A 20,000-nucleotide genomic window follows, 5' to 3' on the forward strand; every position below is an offset into this window, starting at 1 on the left:
AGTGGGCTTCCTGCTGATAGCAGAGAGCCCAATGTGGGACTCAAACCCACGAGCTGCAAAATCATGACCTGAGCTGAAGTCAGACGCTCAACTAACTGAGCCACCCAGGTGCCCATTGTTTAGACTTAAACTGAAAGCTTAACATGCATGTTTTATGTGACATTTTTATCTAGTGAGTCTGAATACAAGTTTTCTATATAAATAATTTTTTTCTTTCTCGTGGTTTTTATTTGGGGGGAGGGGAAACATGGACAGGTTTTCTCTCTACCCACTCCCAATACTACATGTAAAATATTACAAGTGTGTATATAAACAGGTCTAAAGAGTACTGTGTTAGTAAAAGTAACTACCATTTAGAACACTGTTTTAATGGAAGAACATTTCAAGTTCAGATTTGAAATTCAAGTCAGCAGAAAATAAGTAACATTTGATTCCTTTTGATCAGCTGTGTGAATTTTCAAGTGTCATTTATTTCATCTTCACAGTTAGGTTTCTAGGTGGCAGTACTTATCTCTGATTTATAGGAATATAATCTAAGGCTGAAAGGAGTTAAAACAGTTTGTGTAAGGTCACACAGCCTGTGTTAAAGGTGGAACTTGGATTCAGATTCCAGAGATTCAGTTCTCTGATTGCAGAGTCCTTCATGGTAGTTCTCCCCTTCTATAGTAGAAATCTAGAGAATCCCCAGAAAATGAGATAATAGCATTAGGGCCAGTAGTAGTTATAGGATGTTGCAGGCTATCAGCATAGTTTAGGTCTCCAAAAATAGATTGTGGCATTTGAATCTTAGCATTATATACCTGCCTGTGTTTATGAATTATTTGAAATGCCAGTGAGGATAAATTCATTTTACCTGGATAAATGATTATGGAAAGGAGAGTGTGTGAAACACTAAATATCTTAATCTCATTGTAATTATATGCCAAACTTTCTTTACTCAACAAACTTTTTTTTTTTTTTTCAACGTTTATTTATTTTTGGGACAGAGAGAGACAGAGCATGAACAGGGGAGGGGCAGAGAGAGAGGGAGACACAGAATGGGAAACAGGCTCCAGGCTCTGAGCCATCAGCCCAGAGCCTGACGCGGGGCTCGAACTCACGGGCCGCGAGATCGTGACCTGGCTGAAGTCGGACGCTTAACCGACTGCGCCACCCAGGCGCCCCATACTCAACAAACTTTTTATTCAGAATAATGCTGGATGCTATAGGTAATGAAAAGAAATATGAAACTCAGTCTTAATCATTATATTGTTCAAACTTTTTGACTTTTAACTGAAGTATTGGTGAAAGAAAAGATCTCCATGTTGGCAAATTTGTAGATGACCCTTGAACAGGAGGGTTACAGTTTAAGCAAGTGAACATATGGAGAAATATTTGACCTGTGGGAGGAAACTAAGAAAACAAATTAAAAGGATATGTACTGGTTTGGAGCTTCACACTCAGAAAAAGTAGAATTTATTCTAGATTTCTTCTTTGCTTCCTTTTAGTCTTCATACTAATAGAAGACCTGGTTTAAAAAGCATAGGGATATCATTTATTTGCAAATAGATATATTATTTAACAAAGAATATTGTGCACACAGTAGACATTCACATGCTCAGTTTGGCCTTCTCAGGATGCAATGTAATTTAATTGTCCTCCTTATCCTAGAAAGGTATGTGACGTTCTAGAATTCTTAACAGTAACACTGTGCTTGTCCCACATAGAAGTTTGAGAAATTGAACTTATTTGAGCTTCTACCTAGGTGAGAAGTGTGTGTGTTGGGGGGGGGGGGTGGGGAACAGTACATTACATTAGCATTTTTTGCTAAAAATGGGTTCAAAAGAGGTGTGAATTTATTTCTAAATTTTAATGATTTGCTTACATAATGACTATTGCAAAGAGAAATGAATTGCGCTCCTCGTTTGTTATCTAAATTCTAAAGGGCATAGTTTGTAGCTTGCATATTTCTTTGTATCTTTGTCATTAGTCCTAATTTCCAATGTAAGATTTGTTCTGTCCATATGTACTTTTCTTCACAAAGCTCAAAACAAGCAGTTAAGAGTGGAAGGATAAATCAAAAGAAAACCAAGAACCTAAGACAAATTTATATGCATCTTAGAGATTTAGGCAACCTAACCAGGTAGATGTATTATCTTCCAAGCTCTCTTGTGTATTAAATGGAAGAGTAATAAAGTCTTGAAGTGTTAAAAGAGTTAAAGTCTGAGATTGCTGTTAATGGCAGATGAACTTTTTTTTGTCAGGACCAAAATGTCTTTGACTCCAAGAAGAAGGTGAAATTAACCAATGCAGAAGGAGTAGAGTTTAAGCTTTCCAAGAAACAGCTGCAAGCTATAGAATTTAACAAAGCTTTGCTTGCTATGTACACAAACCAGGTAGGTAACAAACCTCCAATTCCCTTGGCTAACCCTTTTGGAGTATGGCATAAGGGGTGCATCAGTACAATTTATTTATTTATTTTTTTGTCTTATATAAGTACAATTTATTTATATACAAACAAACATATATATTATATAAATAAATATATATAAATAAATCAGTACAACTTATTTACATTTTTTGTCTTGTATGTCATGTGTTCTTCAGAATGTCATGTATCATAGATTTTATTTGTTAAACAAGTAATTTGCTCAATTCTTTGTAAGGGTCTGCAGCTGCCTTTTAAGAGGAAGAAAACATTATTCACACTTGTAAATGAGATAATGTTCTCATTACCTTATTTCTGATCTGAGTTAAAGTAGAAGTCACTAAAGATGTCGACTGTGATTATAGGTTTAAGATCTTTCATTTTAGTTTGTACTATTTACTTAAGTTATAAATGCTAAGGATGTAATTCTAACTCTAACATGCATTAATTCTAAATAATGATTTTATATTCTTCTGTAACAGAGGTTTTCAGTGGGAGTGAGAGGCAATAACATTTTTATTATTTAGAACTGAGTCTAGATACTTTAGCAAGAAATACCTATACATTTTGTTGTTTTGAAGCAAAGACTGATACTTGTATTTTTTTAACAAAATTCTGGAATTTAAGCATACAAATTAATGTTCAGAACTAGTCCTTTCCTAAATACTTTCATAACTCATGGCTTAAATTTAGTAAATGGAAATTTTTTTCCTATAAGAAAAAATTGAGAATAGATATTATAAACCACTTCTTTCACCCTAGATAGTTGCTCACTTACTATTGTCTTTCAGCTGAGTTCCCTCCTCTTCCACCCCCATCCTTTTCTTTTTGGTCATTCACTTACTGTTTAATTTCATTAACCAACTTATTTGGGGGTGGGGGGGATACTATCTTTTAGGCAGAACAGTGCCGCAAAATATCTGCCAGTTTACAGTCCCAAAGTCCTGAGCATCTCCTGCCTGTATTAATCCAAGCTGCCCAGCTCTGCCGGGAAAAGCAGCATGTAAAAGCAATAGAGCTGCTTCAGGTAAAGGAATTACTTGAATTTTTAATGAGGTGTCAGAGAGTTGCATCCTTGTTTTATTTTCATTATAATAGCCTGCAAACTTGTAAATAAAATGGGAAAACTAATAGGTAATATACCACTAGACAAATTCCACAGTGTCACTTTAGTTAATTCTTGAGCTACCACTTTGTTTTGTGTAAGTTTGCATTAATGTTTACCTAAACCCTGAGGAATGCTTTTCATTTGGAGATCAATTTAGCATGAGTTAAAGGTTTGTTTTAGGTTTATAATACCAGAACATGCTTAATCTTTTTCAATAATGTATTTTCCAATGAGTCCCAGTCTAAAAACTCAAACAATTACAGAGATACTGACTTGGTTTTTGTCATTCTAAACCAACTGCTAGATTACATGTTTGAAATTCCTGAGGGTACACTACATTGGAAAGTTGAACTGGGTAAAATTAGGACCATCCTGAAGGGCAGAGTTGTCTAGGCAGGGGTTCTCAGTAAGGATATATCATCTGTTTTGAGTATCTTATTTAAACAAACAGAACTATGTGGTAACCTGAATTATTATTTGTCTAGTAATGACTTCCTGGAACTTGATATTATTACACTTTCCGAGCATAATTTGATGTTTTTTTTCAGACGTAATTTTAAAACAAAATAGGTATCAAATAAAATTTTTCCGGAATTAAAATTTTGATCTAAAACCAGAACTTTACTATCTTAAAACTGGATTTAAAATTCTGTGTAGATGTGGTAATTGAAACATGTGCAGCTAGTTGAATAAATTAGGTGTGATTTTTTTTTTTTTCCCTCCAACTAAAACATTTTAGGAATTCTCAGATCAACATCCAGAAAATGCAGCTGAAATTAAGCTGACCATGGCACAACTGAAAATTTCCCAAGGTATTGATAGTGATTTCATCATGGTTAAAATATCATTTTAATGGAAACATGATTAAAATGATTCTGAAGTACTTGTGGGCTATGTGATTTAAAAAATTTTGCGCGATGATGAATCATAATTATCGATGTTTCAAACAGCCTTTTCTTGGGTTATTAAATTTTTAGAATGATTCTCAGTATACGCCTTGAAAGTCAGTAGAAGCAAAGGATTCCTATATTTCAAAAGATCATGCTTAACGCAAATTTCCTGGGTATGTCGTGTAGAAATGCTTCTGTCACTTGGTAGTAGCTATGTGAAATAAGGGTTACTTTGCATTCTAGTTCTCAGAATTTCTTAATCCTTTATCCTTTGTTTATATTTTGACTCATATCTTTGGGGGAGAAGAGGCAAGACAATTTAATGAAAACTGATGTTTTTGAATCTTACAAAAAACTGCTTTTGTTTTTGCCCATGATTCTAAACAAACCCTGAGTGATTGTCTGTAGCTATGTATTATCTGCATTTGGTAACCACTATCCAAGTATAACTATTTTAAGTTTAAAATTAAACGAAATTTTAAAAGCCAGTTCCTCCTTTGTGCTAGACACATTTCAGAAGCTTCATAACCACATGTGGCTAGTTGAACAGGGTAGATTAGGAAATTTCCATCATAGAAAGTTGTATCTCTGGTGTAGACCATGCATTCTCAGCATTAGGTGGTGGGGATCAGTTGTTTGGTGGATGATCAGAAAAATTACAGATATTATGATGGCTGAAATGAAAACTTCATGGGTAAAGATGAGAATTGACAATGGGGGGGGGGTGGGGGGGGGAGGAAATGTCTTAAAAGGCTCCATAGTGTGTAGTAATGAAAACAAGATTGAGAAACATTGTTGGTCTTGGGGTGCCTGGCTGGCTCAGTTGGTAGACCATGAGACTCTTGATCTCAGGGTTGTGAGTTCAAGCCCCAGAGCCCCATGTTGGGCATAAAGATTACTCTAAAAGAGAAAATACAAATGGGCGCCTGGGTGGCTTAGCTGGTTAAGTGTCCAACTCTTGAGACTCTTGATTTCAGCTCAGGTCATGAACTCATGGTTTGTGAGTTCAAGCCCTGTGTCAGGCTCTGCACTGTCCTGACAGCACAGAGATTCTCTGTCTTTGTCTCTCTCTGTCTCTGCCCTTCTCCCATTCATGTGCACACGTTGGCATGCACAGATGCTCTCTCTTTCAAATATAAATAAACATTAAAAAAAATTATTGATCTTCCTGTTACCCATACTCACATTTCCTTAACTTCCTCTCTTAATTTTTCTTTTCCCACCTCTCCTTTTTCTTGCTCTTCCCCTTATTTTCTTTCCTTCTCCAGTTTTCAGTTTATTTTTGAAAGGATTATTTATCGTACTAAAATTACTAAGAGCCTATCATGGTTCCTGTGACAAGTCTTTGAAAGGTTATGTTAGTGAGGTATGCAATGAGTAAAAAAACAGTATTTTGACACCATAGGAAGTTTTCCATTGCGCTCCCATCTACAGTATTTCATATTTCAAAGTCTTTAGGGTAGAGCTTCCTTTAAGTGACAGTCTACGAAAGGAGAAATAGAACTTAACAGACTAGGTGGGAGTTGGGATACTTCTTTTCTGGTAACATCTCTGCCATTAACTCTGTGGGTGTAAGCAAACTATATTGTTTCTTTAGGACTCCGTTTCTTTATGTATATGTAAAAAGAATAAGTAGAGTACATTATCTCCAAGATCCCAAAGCTTGAGTATTTAGAGATACTACAAAGTGACTTAAACTTCTTGTATTTTTTTCATAATATGTTTTCTTCAGTGTGATGATGATGATGTTTTTAATCTCTCAAGGTAATATATCCAAAGCATGTCTAATATTGAGAAGCATAGAAGAGTTAAAACATAAACCAGGCATGGTGAGTTTAAAATATTAAAAGACTGAAAGTAATGGAATTATAGTTTGTTGGTATGTTTGATTTTTTTGTATTTAATTTCTATTTATTCATAATGCAGTAGTAGTTAAAATACAGTTATTTATCTGGTATACATTTAATCTCACTTTATGTTCTGCTTTGCATTGGTTTATTAGGCAAATATTTGAGGCACTATTTAGGCTTTATATTATCACTGAAAGCCAACTTTAAATAATCTAAGACCTACATAGGGAATTTCTTAGCCTAAATTATTCTGTCATGTCTTCAGTGTGGTATTTTGAGCTAAAGCAATTTAGTAATAGGGGCCAACAAATTTAGTTTTTAGTTCTCTGATGATTCAAGCATCACAGGTTTAAATCAGTGATGTTGCTGTGAAAGCATGTGTTTCAAAGCAGAGACTAATGCTGTAGTTGGTGGTATGTGCATTTATTGTATAGGGACTTTTATTCATGTCTGTATCCTCTAACACAGCTTGTTTACAGTCAGCACTCAGTAAATGTATAACAGTAGTGCTTTCTCTTTTGAAGACTCATATTTTAAAGACTGGGTGATAATTACTTTATATTAGAAGCAAACGTAAAGGTTCCTACTATTTCATATCTGGCCTTTCAAGAAATATTTCCACTTCATCTAGGTTGTTGAATTTATTGGCATAAAAGTTGTTCCGATATTTCTTATTTATCTCTTTAAGATCTGTAGAACCTCTCTCATTCCCGACACTGGATGTTCAGGTCTTCTTTTTCTGTTTTCTGGTCAGTTTAGCTAGAGGTTCATCAGTTTTACTGATTTTCTCTGAGATCCAGCTTTTTGTTTCTCTTTCCTTTCTGACCTCATCTCATTGTGCCCCTCCCATTCTCACTATACTCCAACCACATGGGCCTCCGTGCCTCCACACCAGGCAAGCTTTTCACTGGCTTTTTGTAGTTCAGGCCAGATACAACTTATGGGACATTAGCTGTGCTGCAGTGTACCTCACCAATCACACATTGGAAGTCCCAGCAATGTCTTACCTTATAAACTAATACTCTAAACACTTACTCTCAACTTGTTGTGCTTACCTTACCATACACTGGTAACAAACTGTGAACTGGCACTACTTTAAGAGGAAAGCTGGGGTGCCTGGGTGGCTCAGTCAGTTAAGCGTCCAACTTCGGCTCAGGTCATGATCTCGCGGTTTGTGAGTTTGAGCCCCGCGTCAGGCTCTGGGCTGACAGCTCAGAGCCTGGAGCCTGCTTCCGATTCTGGGTCTCCCTCTCTCTCTGCCCCAGGGTCTCCCACTTGTGCTCTCTCTCTGTCTCTCAAAAATGAATAAATGTAAAAAAAATATTTTTTAATAATAATAAAAATAATAAAAAAGAGGAAAGTTACATTTTATAGATAACTACCTTTGCATTTGGAAACCACTGCTGTATACAGTATTTCTAGTTACTGTGCTCTAAAAAGATAATAATTTTTATGATGAATTTGGTATTGACAGAGCCTAGCAACTTTTATTTTCTATTTCTTCAATTTTTTTCATTTTCAAAAAGTTTATTCTGGGAGAGAAGGGAATTTTATTCATTAATTTATACTTTTGGCTGGGTAGGTGTCTGCATTAGTGACTATGTACAGCCATGAGGAAGATATTGATAGTGCCATTGAGGTCTTCACGCAAGCTATCCAGTGGTATCAAAACCATCAGGTAAATATGTGGAAGAAATTGTCATGAGGGCATGTTTTTACATAAAAATAAAAAGCTTCAGGGGCACCTGGGTGGCTCAGTTGGCTAAACATCCTACTTTGGCTCAGGTAATGATTTCATGATTCATGGGTTTGAGCCCTGCATCAGGCTCTGTGCTGATAGGTCAGAGCCTGGAGCTTGCTTTGGATTCTATGTCTCCCTCTCTCTGCTCCCCCCTGCTCGCATTCTCTCTCTCTGTCTCTCAAAAAAATAAAACATTAAAAAAAAATAAAAAGCTGCAAGTAGTGAACTTAGTGAATAAAATATTCCAAGTCACTGTTTAAAGAATGGAATATTATTAGACTGTCAAATTAATTTTTTAAGTATACCAAGTAACGTTATTAGAAATAGGAATGGCTGCAAAATTAAAAACAGAAGTTCAGTTATGGTTTTAACTCTGTGTGTGTGTGTGTGTGTGTGTGTGTGTGTGTGTGTGTTCGGGTATAATCTCAAAAAACAGTAATACATGAGTGCATTAGGAGTGCTCATCTTGTCGAGAGAGAGCTCGTGGATGGTAGTAATTGGTGAAACAATAAATACATGCAGTAATTGTATCTCATGTGTCCATGGAATAGGAACACTTTTCATTTTTTCCATTATGGGTTTGTTTATAGGCAGTATCCAATTTATAAATATACATTCACACAGTATTTATACTGTTAGCACTATTAGCAGTGGAGGGATATCAGGGTTCTGGGAAATACTGTGTTAATATTTGAGAACTGTGGTGACATATCTTTAATATTTGCTCATGGGGAAATATTTCTAGTTATAGACAGTGTAGAGATAGGTTATGCTCCAAATTCATAAATTGGTCATCACTTGTATAATTTGTCTACCTCCCTCCCCTGTATGTGTGTTATTTTTTGTTGTTTCATGCATTCAGTATAACTTAAGATGAGGAATGTAATGGATAGGTCCATCTTAAAGGTCTAATGAATATATTAACTTTATGAACTTGCTAGATATTTAGCTTAAAACTTTTTTTTCCTCTTCTTATTGAACCTGTAGCCCAAATCTTCTGCTCATTTGTCCTTGATAAGAGAAGCTGCAAACTTCAAACTCAAATATGGGCGGAAAAAGGAGGCAATTAGTGACCTAGAACAGCTATGGAAGTAAGTTCTGAAAGGTGGAGATGTAAAAATGCAAATTGTATTGCTGTTACTTGATACAAATATGTTATTTTCTTGTTTTTGTTACTTTTTCCAGTTTCATAAACTGTTTACTATCCTTTTTTTTTAGACAAAATCCAAAAGATATTCACACCCTGGCGCAGCTTATTTCTGCTTACTCACTTGTAGATCCTGAGAAGGCAAAAGCGTATCCTTTTGATTGTTGTTCCAGATAGCTCCCAAATGCATGCTAGATCCTTTCCACTACCTCATTTGATCAGGGCTTTTTCTGTCGTCGTTTTTGCTTTTTGTTTTTTGTATTTTTTTTTAAGACTTTATTTTTAAGTAATCTCTACAACCATCGTGGGGCTGGAAATCACACCCCAAGATGAAGAGTCCGCAGGCTCCACAGCTGAGCCAGCCAGGTGCCCACTCCCCAGCAGGACTTTTTCTGTTGTAAGTTTCAACAAACAAACAACACCCTCTACTAACTAGTAAGAGCAAAAATGAGAATTTATTGATCTACATGACTAAAAACTACCATAACAGATCCATCTTGGGGTCCAGTTTGATCCAGAAGCAAAAATGAAGTCAACAAGATGCAGCTGTGTCTCTTCAGGTTCAAGTCCAGCAGCATAAAAAAAGAAAAGAAAAAGCATATTTTATTTGAGTAGTTGTGAAAGATTCTGAGATGTCATTTTGATTGAGCTGTCTTAAGTTACATGCCCATCTCAAACAATTACTGGAGAGATTCAGTGCCTTAATTGGCTGTGCTACTCTACTCCATCAGGGTGTGCTCATGAACCCAAGGTGGAGTGGTGGATGCTAAGCAGCCATGAGTCAAAACTTTTATAGTGAGCAAGTCTATGAGGTATAACCGTGGTAGTTGTTTTAGAATGGAGATTTTATTAAGCCACCATCTTGAAGTGTGTCACTGAGTTAAGGAATGGATGATTAAATTATTGCTCTTTTTTCAGGGTATATGATATGTAATTGACCTTATGACCTGATTTGTTATTCTGTAGAAGATTTAAGAACATTTTTTTACTTTTGGCAAAGGACATCAAAAACTGTCTTTCTTTTAACAGACATATATATGTATATATATTGTGTTCCTGAACTCCTGTTCAATCCCAGTCTTAGTAAACACCTGCCCTCGTCAGATAGTATGTCTCTGAAAGTAGATGTCGAGGCTCTTGAAAATTCTCCTGGTGCTACTTACATTCGGAAAAAGGGCGGAAAAGTTGCTGGAGATAGTCAACCAAAGGAGCAAGGGTAATGTTTTTCATTGTAACATTCACTAATGCTGACTTTAAATTATATAAGGAATAAAAAATACATTCTGTGAAAATTCCATGTGAATAAAGTTTAAGTCCCCTTTGTTCCCCTTCTCTTTTGCTATACCCAGTTCTTAGTCCTCATCCTGTTTACCCCCTAGTAGTGTACTCTGTTCCCCCTAGTACTGAGTGTATATCCTTCAGGATCTTCTTTGTGTTTACACACAAAGATAATTTTAAAATATTTTCTTTGGATTGGTTTATTTTTTGTTTTTTTACAGAAGGGAGTAATATATTGTTCTTACTGTTTTCCGCCTTTTCTTCTACTGACTCGTGGAGGTTTTTCCATATTCCTAGTATAGACATACTTCATTCTTTTTATGCATAGTATTCCATTGGCTGGATATTCTCTACTTTTTTTATTTGTACGTTTTTGATGTACACTTAGTACATCATTTAGTAATTCTATACCAGAATTCAGATGAAGTTTATTTTGTTGATTTGGAGGAAGGATTAGCCAGCTTCATTAACTTAGAAGTCATTCTTTTTTTTTTTTTCTGTTTTAAAGTTTACCTGTTTATTTTGAGAGAAAGAGAAAGAGAGAGCTCACACATGTGTGCAAGAGTAGGGGAGGGGCAGAGGGGGAGAAAGAATCCCAAGTGGGCTCAGTGCCACGGGCTTGAACCCACAAACTGTGAGATCGTGACCTGAGCCTAAATCAAGAGATGGACTCTTAACTGACTGAGCACCCAGGTGCCCTAGAAGTCAGCAATTCTTACTCTCCCATATTGCCATCTCAGAAACACTGTGGAGGCCTACAGTGTAATGTTTAAGATTCTATGAATAGAGAGTCAGGATGAATAGAGAATGGAAGGCATATAACCCTTCCCCCAGATTTGTGGCGTTCATAATTTTTCACTGTTTTCTCCTTTTTTGAAAGAATGCCTTTTGAAATGCAAATTTTTTTGTAACTTAAAAAAATACATCAACAACAGTATATGATTAACTTCATTATGAACTCTATTTGGTAAAAAAAAAAAAAAAAAGCACTGTCATCCTGATAATAGGTTTTTAAAAGTAAAATAAGGAATTGTAGGTCCCAGAGATACTACATTGTTCCATATTCCATTTCATCATATAAGTCCTACTTCAAGCTTCATCAAAATGAAAAATTCAAGCCAGATCTTAAGGGGATTTTTATTTTTTTTTTTATTTTTTTTTTAATTTTTTTTTTTTTTTTCAACGTTTATTTATTTTTGGGACAGAGAGAGACAGAGCATGAATGGGGGAGGAGCAGAGAGAGAGGGAGACACAGAATCGGAAATAGGCTCCAGGCTCTGAGCCATCAGCCCAGAGCCCGACGCGGGGCTCGAACTCCCGGACCGCGAGATCGTGACCTGGCTGAAGTCGGACGCTTAACCGACTGCGCCACCCAGGCGCCCCAAGGGGATTTTTAAATAACACCTATTTTATATATCTTTAGTAATTTTTTTCCTCTTCCAAAACAGAGTTGAGTAATCAGTAGGAATATAGTTCTTTTCTAATTCTTTATTTATTTATTTAATTTTTAACTAATCTCTATATCCAGCATTGGGGCTTGAATTTACAGCCCGAGAATAAGAGTCACTGCTTTTCGAACTGAGCCAGCCGGGTGCCCCCTTTTCTAATCCTAAGTCTAGCAGAAGGAAATAATAAATTAAATCCATTTAATTTCAGTAAAGGTTGCATGCTCTGTGATTGTGCAGAGCATAGAGGAGTATACCAGAGGGAACAGTTTCTTCCTGGGGACAGTCAGGGGTTAAAAAATTACTTCAAGGAAGAAGTGATTGTGTTGACCATTAAAGAGGATGAATTGAGCAGAGTGCAAGCAAAAGCAAAGAAGAAATTGCAGAGAACCTTTGAGAAATTGCAGGTCTGACTGTAGAGTGTGATTAGTAGAGAGGCAATTTAGAAGACTGTTGCATGGTCTGGGTGAGAGATGAAACTCGAAAGTAAGACCCTGTTGGGGCATTTGGGTAGTTCAGTTGGTTAAGCATCCACCGTTTGATTTTGGCTCAGGTCATGATCTCACATTTCATGGGTTTGAGCCCCACACTGAGTGTGAGCTGAGCGTAGAGCCTGCTTGGGATTCTCTCTCCCTCTCTCTCTTCTACTCCCATGCATGCATTCTCCTTCTCAAAATAAATAAAAAGTAAACATTAAGGGACACTTGGCTCAGTCAAACGTCCAACTTCAGCTCAGGTCATGATCTCACGGTTCATAAGTTGAAGCCCCACATGGGGACTGACAGCTCAGAGCCTGGAGCCTGCTTCAGATTCAGTGTCTCGGTCTCTTTCTGTTCTTGCCCTGCTCGTGCTCTGTCTCTGCCCCTCCCTCTGTGTGTGTGTGTGTGTCTCTCTCTCTCTCTCGCAAAAATAAACATTTAAAATTTTTAAAGAAAGTAAATAAATAAACATCAAATAAATAAAGACACTGTATGTTGCATATCCTATTTTTGAGGGTACCCCGAAAGAACTTCCACAATTGAATGACTTGTTAGAATGACTTTTTGGCAGGAATTGTTGCAGTCTCACCTTTATGCTTCACTGTTTCATAGTTCCCATAGAGATATAGCACATATGATTATGTACAGAGGTATTTTCTATGTCTGCTTCTTAACTGCTGTCAATACTTGCTGAAGTGTCTTCTTGATTTTTCATGCTCCTTTCAGCACCACCACCCCCTTTTTTGGTCAGTGTACTTAATGAAGATTTTACTTAAAAAATTCTATAAACTTGGGGCGCCTGGGTGGCGCAGTCGGTTAAGCGTCCGACTTCAGCCAGGTCACGATCTCGCGGTCCGTGAGTTCGAGCCCCGCGTCAGGCTCTGGGCTGATGGCTCAGAGCCTGGAGCCTGTTTCCGATTCTGTGTCTCCCTCTCTCTCTCTGCCCCTCCCCCGTTCATGCTCTGTCTCTCTCTGTCCCAAAAATAAATAAACGTTGAAAAAAAAAATAATAATGTTTAAAAAAAATTCTATAAACTTACCAGTTTCAAGATTTGAAAGATAAAGAAGTACAGAGTAAAAGCTTCTTCCCACCCATGTGTGCTGTCCTCTCTCCAAGGTCACAGCCAATGTTACTTGTCTTACATACCCTCCCAGAGATATTCTTTGTGTGTATGATATGTATACATGTTCTTTTGCCTAAGAGTTTAGTTACCTGTTGTTTTACCAAGCATATAACTTAACATAGTATTGTAGATTTTTATGCTTATTCAAGTTTCTTCCCTTTTTACACAGACTTAATATATGGCAATGTAAATGGTATCTACATTGCTAGCCCTCTTTTTTAAACCACTTTCCAAAAGCTGCAGTGTACGAAGCTTGATTAAACTTAACCAGTATACTGAAAACAATAATACATTGTGTGTTAACTAACTAGAATTTAAATAAAAATTTGAGGAGGAAAAAAAATACCTAGAGAGGAATTGAGATTATGACTTACTCAATTTAACATTTGTTCCTGCAGCTACTTGAAGAGCAGCAGAATTAGTGCCCCAGCATTGGCTCTTGCATCACAGAAACTTGAAGCCAGTCAACCTGAAAACAATGACCCCACTCAAACCATTTTTAAAGGCTTCTTTTAGGAAGGACAGATGCTCCATTGGGTGATACCTTGTTCCATCAGTATGCATGGAATCCTCTCCACCCAAGGCCAATTTCTACTGGCAGAGTTTGTTCAGTGTGTTTTTGTTTTTGAATAAAATATGCTTGAATGCAAAAGTAGAAAAAGTAAAAATAAACAAGAATAAACTTAACCAGTATTAATATCCCAGCTAGTTTATAAAGTTTGGCAAGACAATATAAAATCTTAAATGCCTTTATGATAAAATGCCCAGTTCACTCTTTTGCACGTTTATTCTGCTATAAATATTTTATCATGATGATGGTGATGATATTTCTTCTCTTTATAGACAGGGAGATTTGAAAAAGAAGAAGAAAAAAAAGAAAGGTAAGAATTTTTTTCTTTTTTTATCTTTAGATTCTGTCTTATAGAATCTTCAATTAAAAGCTTGAGTTTAGCCCTGTATAAAAGTCGTCACGCATAAATACATTGTCCTCTCTTCTGTCTTTGAACACTGACTTTAGTCTGGACTATAGCTAACATTTTATTTTTTTAGAGAGTACAGCTCTAGAGAGTTTGATTCCCTGGATTTACATTGTTCCTCTAGTTATGTTGCTCTTTTGCTGTGACTGTGAATAGGTTACTTAAGATACCTGCCTAAGTTTTTCATCTATGAAATGGAATGTGGGGGCGCCTGGGTGGCTCAGTCGTTAAGCATCCAACTCTTGATTTCGGCTCAGGTCGTAATCCCTAGGGTCGTGGGATTGAGCCCTGCATCAGGCTCTGTGCTAGGCATGGAGCCTGCTTAAGATTCATTCTCTCTCTCTCTCTCTCTCTCTCTCTCTCTCTCTCTCTCTCTCTCTCTGTCTCTTTCTTTCTCCCTCCCTCCCTCCCTCCCTTCCTGTCTCTGCCCCCTTCTCCCCCACTTAGGCTCTGTCTCTCTCTTAAAAAAAAAGGTGGGGGCGGGGAACAGAGCTTGTTGTTTATATCCAGCCTTTCAGAGAAGGACTTTCTGCAGCTGGCATGTCTTTCCCATTAATCTGATGGGGCCAACATAGGTCAGTGTCCAGCCCTGAACCATTAACCAGGGGAATGCCATACATTGTTTGGCTTAGGCTATAGTTGATTTTAGTCCATAGCAGGAGAGGGTAGAATTACCATGTTTGGTGTCAACTAGTCAGAGGTTATCCTTGGAGCCACCTACCTGTCTCTGGATCTGGGAAATCTGTGGTGTAAATCACATTGTTTTTGATTTTGTTCACTATTGTGTTAGAATTCAGGTCTCTCAAGTCTGCTAAGTTTATTACCATTCCTCCATCTGTTTTCCTGCTTCCAAAATTTTATTGATAATATATTTTTTCCTATTTTTCTTTCTAATGTGTTTGTTTCCATCTTAGTAGAGTTTTGGGATGGTGCAGAAGCTAATGTTTGCATGCAGCGCACTATAAGTATTTGTTTTATGTATTAATAATACTGCAAGGGAGCAGCCAATAACTGTAGGTAGAAATAACTTGCCGTTTCACTTACTTTCTTATTTTTTGTAGTTTCCAGATAAGTATTACAAGTGATTTATGTTCATTCTTTTTTTTCTAAGTGTTTATTACTTATTGTGAAAGAGAGAGATAGAGAGCAAGTGGGGGAGGGGCAGAGAAAGAGGGAGAGAATCCCAAGCAGGCTCTGTGCCGTTAGCACAGAGCCCAACTCAGGGCTTGAACTCACAAACTATGAGATCATGACCTGAGCTGAAACCAAGAGTTGGACACTTAACCGACTTAGCCACCCAGGCACCCCTCGAGAATATTCTTATACATAACCTTGTGTCTTTTGGATATCTGCAGGATAAATTTCTAGAAGTATGAATTTTGAGTGGCACTGCTAAATTTAATCACTCTCTACAAAGGCTAAACTGTGTACACTTCTGCCGTAATGTTTGAGTGTTTCTCACTATTTCACCAAAACTGGGTATTACTGCTTTTAATATTTGTTAGTTTGATAGAATTTTGTTACCTTTTTCATTTCTAATTAGTGAGGTAGAAGAGCATTTTTTCACATGATTAAGGACTTCTATTTCTCCTGGCTTACCCTAATAATAGCAGTGCCCATTTTTTTTGCATTTACCTATTGATTATCAAGACCTTTTTGTACATTAAGAATATCAGTCCACTCTGTTATATAGCATGCAAATATATATATGTGTGTGTGTGTGTGTGTGTGTGTATATGATACATATATATATATATATTTGCTATTTCTCTTAAAAATATATCTCTTACCAAATGAAGTTGAGAATCCTTTATATAGGGGTGCCTGGGTGGCTCAGTCGGTTAAGCATCTGACTTCAGCTTAGGTCATGATCTCGTGGCTTGTGAGTTGGAGCCCCACATTGGGCTCTCTGCTATCAGTGCAGAGCCTGCTTAAGATCCTCTGTCCCTCTCACCGTGCTCCTCCCCTGCTGGTTCTCTCTTTCTCTGTCTCTCTCTCTCAAAAAAAAAAAAAAGTAAACTTAAAAGAAAAAAAAAGAATTTTCTTTTTTTTTTTTTTTTTCCCCACGTTTATTTTTGGGACAAAGAGAGACAGAGCATGAACGGGGGAGGGGCAGAGAGAGAGGAAGACACAGAATCGGAAACAGCTCCAGGCTCTGAGCCATCAGCCCAGAGCCTGACGCGGGGCTCGAACTCACGGACCGCGAGATCGTGACCTGGCTGAAGTCGGACGCTTAACCGACTGCGCCACCCAGGCGCCCCAAAAAAAGAATTTTCTATATAGATACATCTGTGAAGTCTTTTCCTTTATGGCTTCTGAATTTTCTGTCATGCTTAGAAATAAGGCCTTTTCCTCTGCTAGATTATACAAATAAAACTTTCTCAGATGAACTTAACTTCAATTTTAATGTTATTTATTCCCAGGCTAGGACACATTCCTTAAGCAAACTATCTTGAAAACATTATGGACAGATTTCTCATTCCTTTATCAATTGTTATACAGGAAAACTGCCTAAGAATTATGACCCAAAGGTGACCCCAGATCCAGAAAGATGGCTACCAATGCGAGAACGTTCTTACTACCGGGGAAGAAAGAAGGGTAAGAAGAAGGATCAGATTGGAAAAGGGACCCAGGGAGCAACGGCAGGAGCTTCATCTGAACTGTAAGTCATTGCTCCTCAATTGAAGTCACTCAGAGCATAGGTTGATTCTTTTTCAGATTGACTCAGGGTCATTAGTAAGAATTTTTAAATATATTTTAAGTTAGGAAGTACAGTCAGATATGTTTAATAAATGTTTTATAATATACTTATGGAAAGAAAAGAAAATGTGGTGTTTCTGATTTGATTATATTGTAAATACTAGGATTGTAGAATTGTATTATAAATGTTAGGATTCAGTTTCTTCAAACGGAAGCTCTAAATACACTTGTCATTCAACTGAATATGTAGATAAACAGATACTATAAGTAAGATGACTAGAAAGAAGTTATTAAAAATGTTACTAAATAAGTTATTTCTACATTGTAAGATTATAGGTCATTTAAATTTTTTTCTTTTCTAAGCTTTCTAAAAATTGGCATGAACCATATATTACTTTTTCTTTAATTATGAAGCAGTAAAAATTGTACTCAAAAGAAAAATGGATAGGGAGTTGGGAATCCCCCTTTAAAAGAAATAGAATAATAAAAAAAAAAAAGAAAGAAAGAAATAGAATATATGTGGAAGATTGTTAAGAATCATGTGTTTTTATAGCCTTTTCTTTTGTTGAATATATGAATGACCAACACTTCCTGATCTGATGATTTTAGGGATGCCAGTAAGACTGTGAGCAGCCCACCCACCTCCCCACGACCTGGCAGTGCAGCAACATCGGCTGCATCTACAAGTAATATCATACCCCCAAGACACCAGAAACCTGCAGGGGCTCCAGCAACAAAAAAGAAACAGCAACAGAAAAAGAAGAAAGGTGGAAAAGGTGGCTGGTGATTGGAACATTCTTGTTTCCAGGCTATTTTTAGTCTCACTGACACTAGGAACATAAAGGTAACACAGCAAGAAACACAGAGTTTCTCCCTCACCCATCCCCCACATTTTCATAAAATTATTTTCTCATGCATCAAACAGGAAAACATCTTCCTCAGACTCTGCCTAGTCAGACTTAGCCTACTTGTACTACCTAGCTTTGCACAGATGATAAGCCCTCAAAATAATGGGGCATTTTCCCACCTTGATCTCTGTTGCATCCTTTCTCTTTGTGTGCTGATCTGGTGTTTTTTCAGTTTCACAAACAAGGCATGTTATCCAAAGTTTCCTAGGATTTAAACAGAAACTACTTCTGTTTCAACTAGAGTCTGAAGATACTTGTTCCTACCAAAGCCCATTTTAAATTATGTCTTAGGAGGCCTTAGGAGACTGAAAGTGGAATCTTCTTAGCATTCCAAATAAATAACTGCTTAGAAATATCATGTGATAAAAAGGGACCTTATTAATACACTGGTGTTCTTCACTTCATTACATAAGTGGCCACAGGAAAACTAAAGTAAATGTCATGATTAATTCTAACTATAAATTCTCTGTTACGTGATACTGGAATATGGGATACTACATATACTATATATGTTATATATATATATATATAACATATATAGTAATGAAAAGTGTGTGGGTGTGTATATGTACATATATATACACAAGTACACACATATATATAAATTAAGACTTCTTTGCACCCCAGTATTGTTTTCAGATTATGATAACATTATGCTGATTTATCACCATTAAAGAACTCAAGCAAATGTATCAATGTTGCAAGAAGTTGACTCCTAGACTCAGTGGTTCTGAGGTCAGATGGGTTTGGACTGTTTCAGTCAGAAAGATTTAATGGCCCTGTCAAGAGCTCAGACATTGACTTCTGAGGTAGAGAGAAAATCCACCAGAGTTCAGTAGCAGGCAGTATTAGAACTTAACAGAATTGTTTGGCCCAGTTAATAGATACTGAAATGACTCCCCTTCATCATTCAGAGTACATGCATTCATTACCCTTCTCAAAGTAATGAAGTATTATACAGTCAGTCTGGTGTCAGTGTTGCTCTGGTCTTTCCTCACCTATAAGCCACTTTCCCATTGAACCTGTGAGACAGACACACTGGGATGCCCACGCTTGTGAGTATTCATTTTGTGCTGCCCAAGATAGCATTGAATCTAGACTTTGAGTATTTCTTTATGATCATATTACTTTGTCCTTATTAATAAAGTGCTGCTGTGTTTGACTCTGAACATATCAAAACTTCCTCAAAGAGATTTTTAAAAGGCTTTCTTCCTCCTTTACAAAAGTAAGAAATGTGGTGCTGCCTTTCTGTTTAGCATAATCAGAATCTGCAGTAACATCTAAACAAGAGACCCTCATATATGAATGATTTATTATGGCATAATACTTTTTGAGCTCAGAGAATACTCTTGGTAAGAGTGATGTACTTATTCCTTCTGAATATATACCCCATTACAGGAATAATTGTTAGTAAATTTGTTATTTAGGAATCCATTAAATTTCTGTGGTGAAGGATAATCATTTTTAGGTTAACTGAGCTACAGAATTTTGTTGAAAATTATCCATTGTTGAAAATTTTGACCCAATACACCAAAAAGTGAAATTTACATTTCTCTACTTAGTCACTGTAATTGCTAGTCATTGTCATTACCAGCCATTACTAAGCAACTGAAACCTCAGTTTAAATAAATTATAATTGTCAAATGAAGTGTAAACATCTACATTAAATTTCTAGTAATTGTTTCTTCTTTTGGACAGGTCTTTAACCAATGACATATATACTTTGTGTATATATATATATGTGTGTGTGTGTGTGTGTACATTTATAAAAGACAATATGGATACATCCATTCACTGTGGTACATTTTAAAATAAAAGATTCTAGCAGTGAGTATGGATTAAGGTGTTATGGGTCTTGGCATTTTATAGGGACTTCTGGTTGGTATATGAAGAATTTTTTAGGCTGAATATCTAAAATTGTTTCTTGCCCCTCCCAGAAAGCTACA

General features: G+C 36.7%; 1 protein-coding gene across 1 annotated transcript in view; it reads left to right on the forward strand.

Annotated features, from left to right (window-relative positions):
• SRP72 (signal recognition particle 72) overlaps positions 1–19,892 on the forward strand; it is a 31,072-nt gene extending 11,180 nt beyond the window's left edge. The window contains exons 9-19 of the mRNA XM_047091201.1: positions 2,244–2,375; positions 3,306–3,434; positions 4,255–4,327; positions 6,170–6,234; positions 7,838–7,933; positions 8,984–9,087; positions 9,215–9,292; positions 10,222–10,359; positions 14,313–14,350; positions 16,949–17,108; positions 17,756–19,892. Coding sequence (XP_046947157.1) covers positions 2,244–2,375; positions 3,306–3,434; positions 4,255–4,327; positions 6,170–6,234; positions 7,838–7,933; positions 8,984–9,087; positions 9,215–9,292; positions 10,222–10,359; positions 14,313–14,350; positions 16,949–17,108; positions 17,756–17,933 — 1,191 coding nt within the window. The 3' untranslated portion in view covers positions 17,934–19,892. The remainder of the gene's footprint in view (positions 1–2,243; positions 2,376–3,305; positions 3,435–4,254; positions 4,328–6,169; positions 6,235–7,837; positions 7,934–8,983; positions 9,088–9,214; positions 9,293–10,221; positions 10,360–14,312; positions 14,351–16,948; positions 17,109–17,755) is intronic.
• Positions 19,893–20,000: the final 108 nt, after the last annotated feature.

This window comes from Lynx rufus, unplaced genomic scaffold (assembly GCF_022079265.1).
Source record: "Lynx rufus isolate CCGP_SWC_20201006 ecotype Redwood Valley unplaced genomic scaffold, mLynRuf1.p SCAF_3, whole genome shotgun sequence".
Classification (NCBI taxonomy): Eukaryota; Metazoa; Chordata; class Mammalia; order Carnivora; family Felidae; genus Lynx; species Lynx rufus.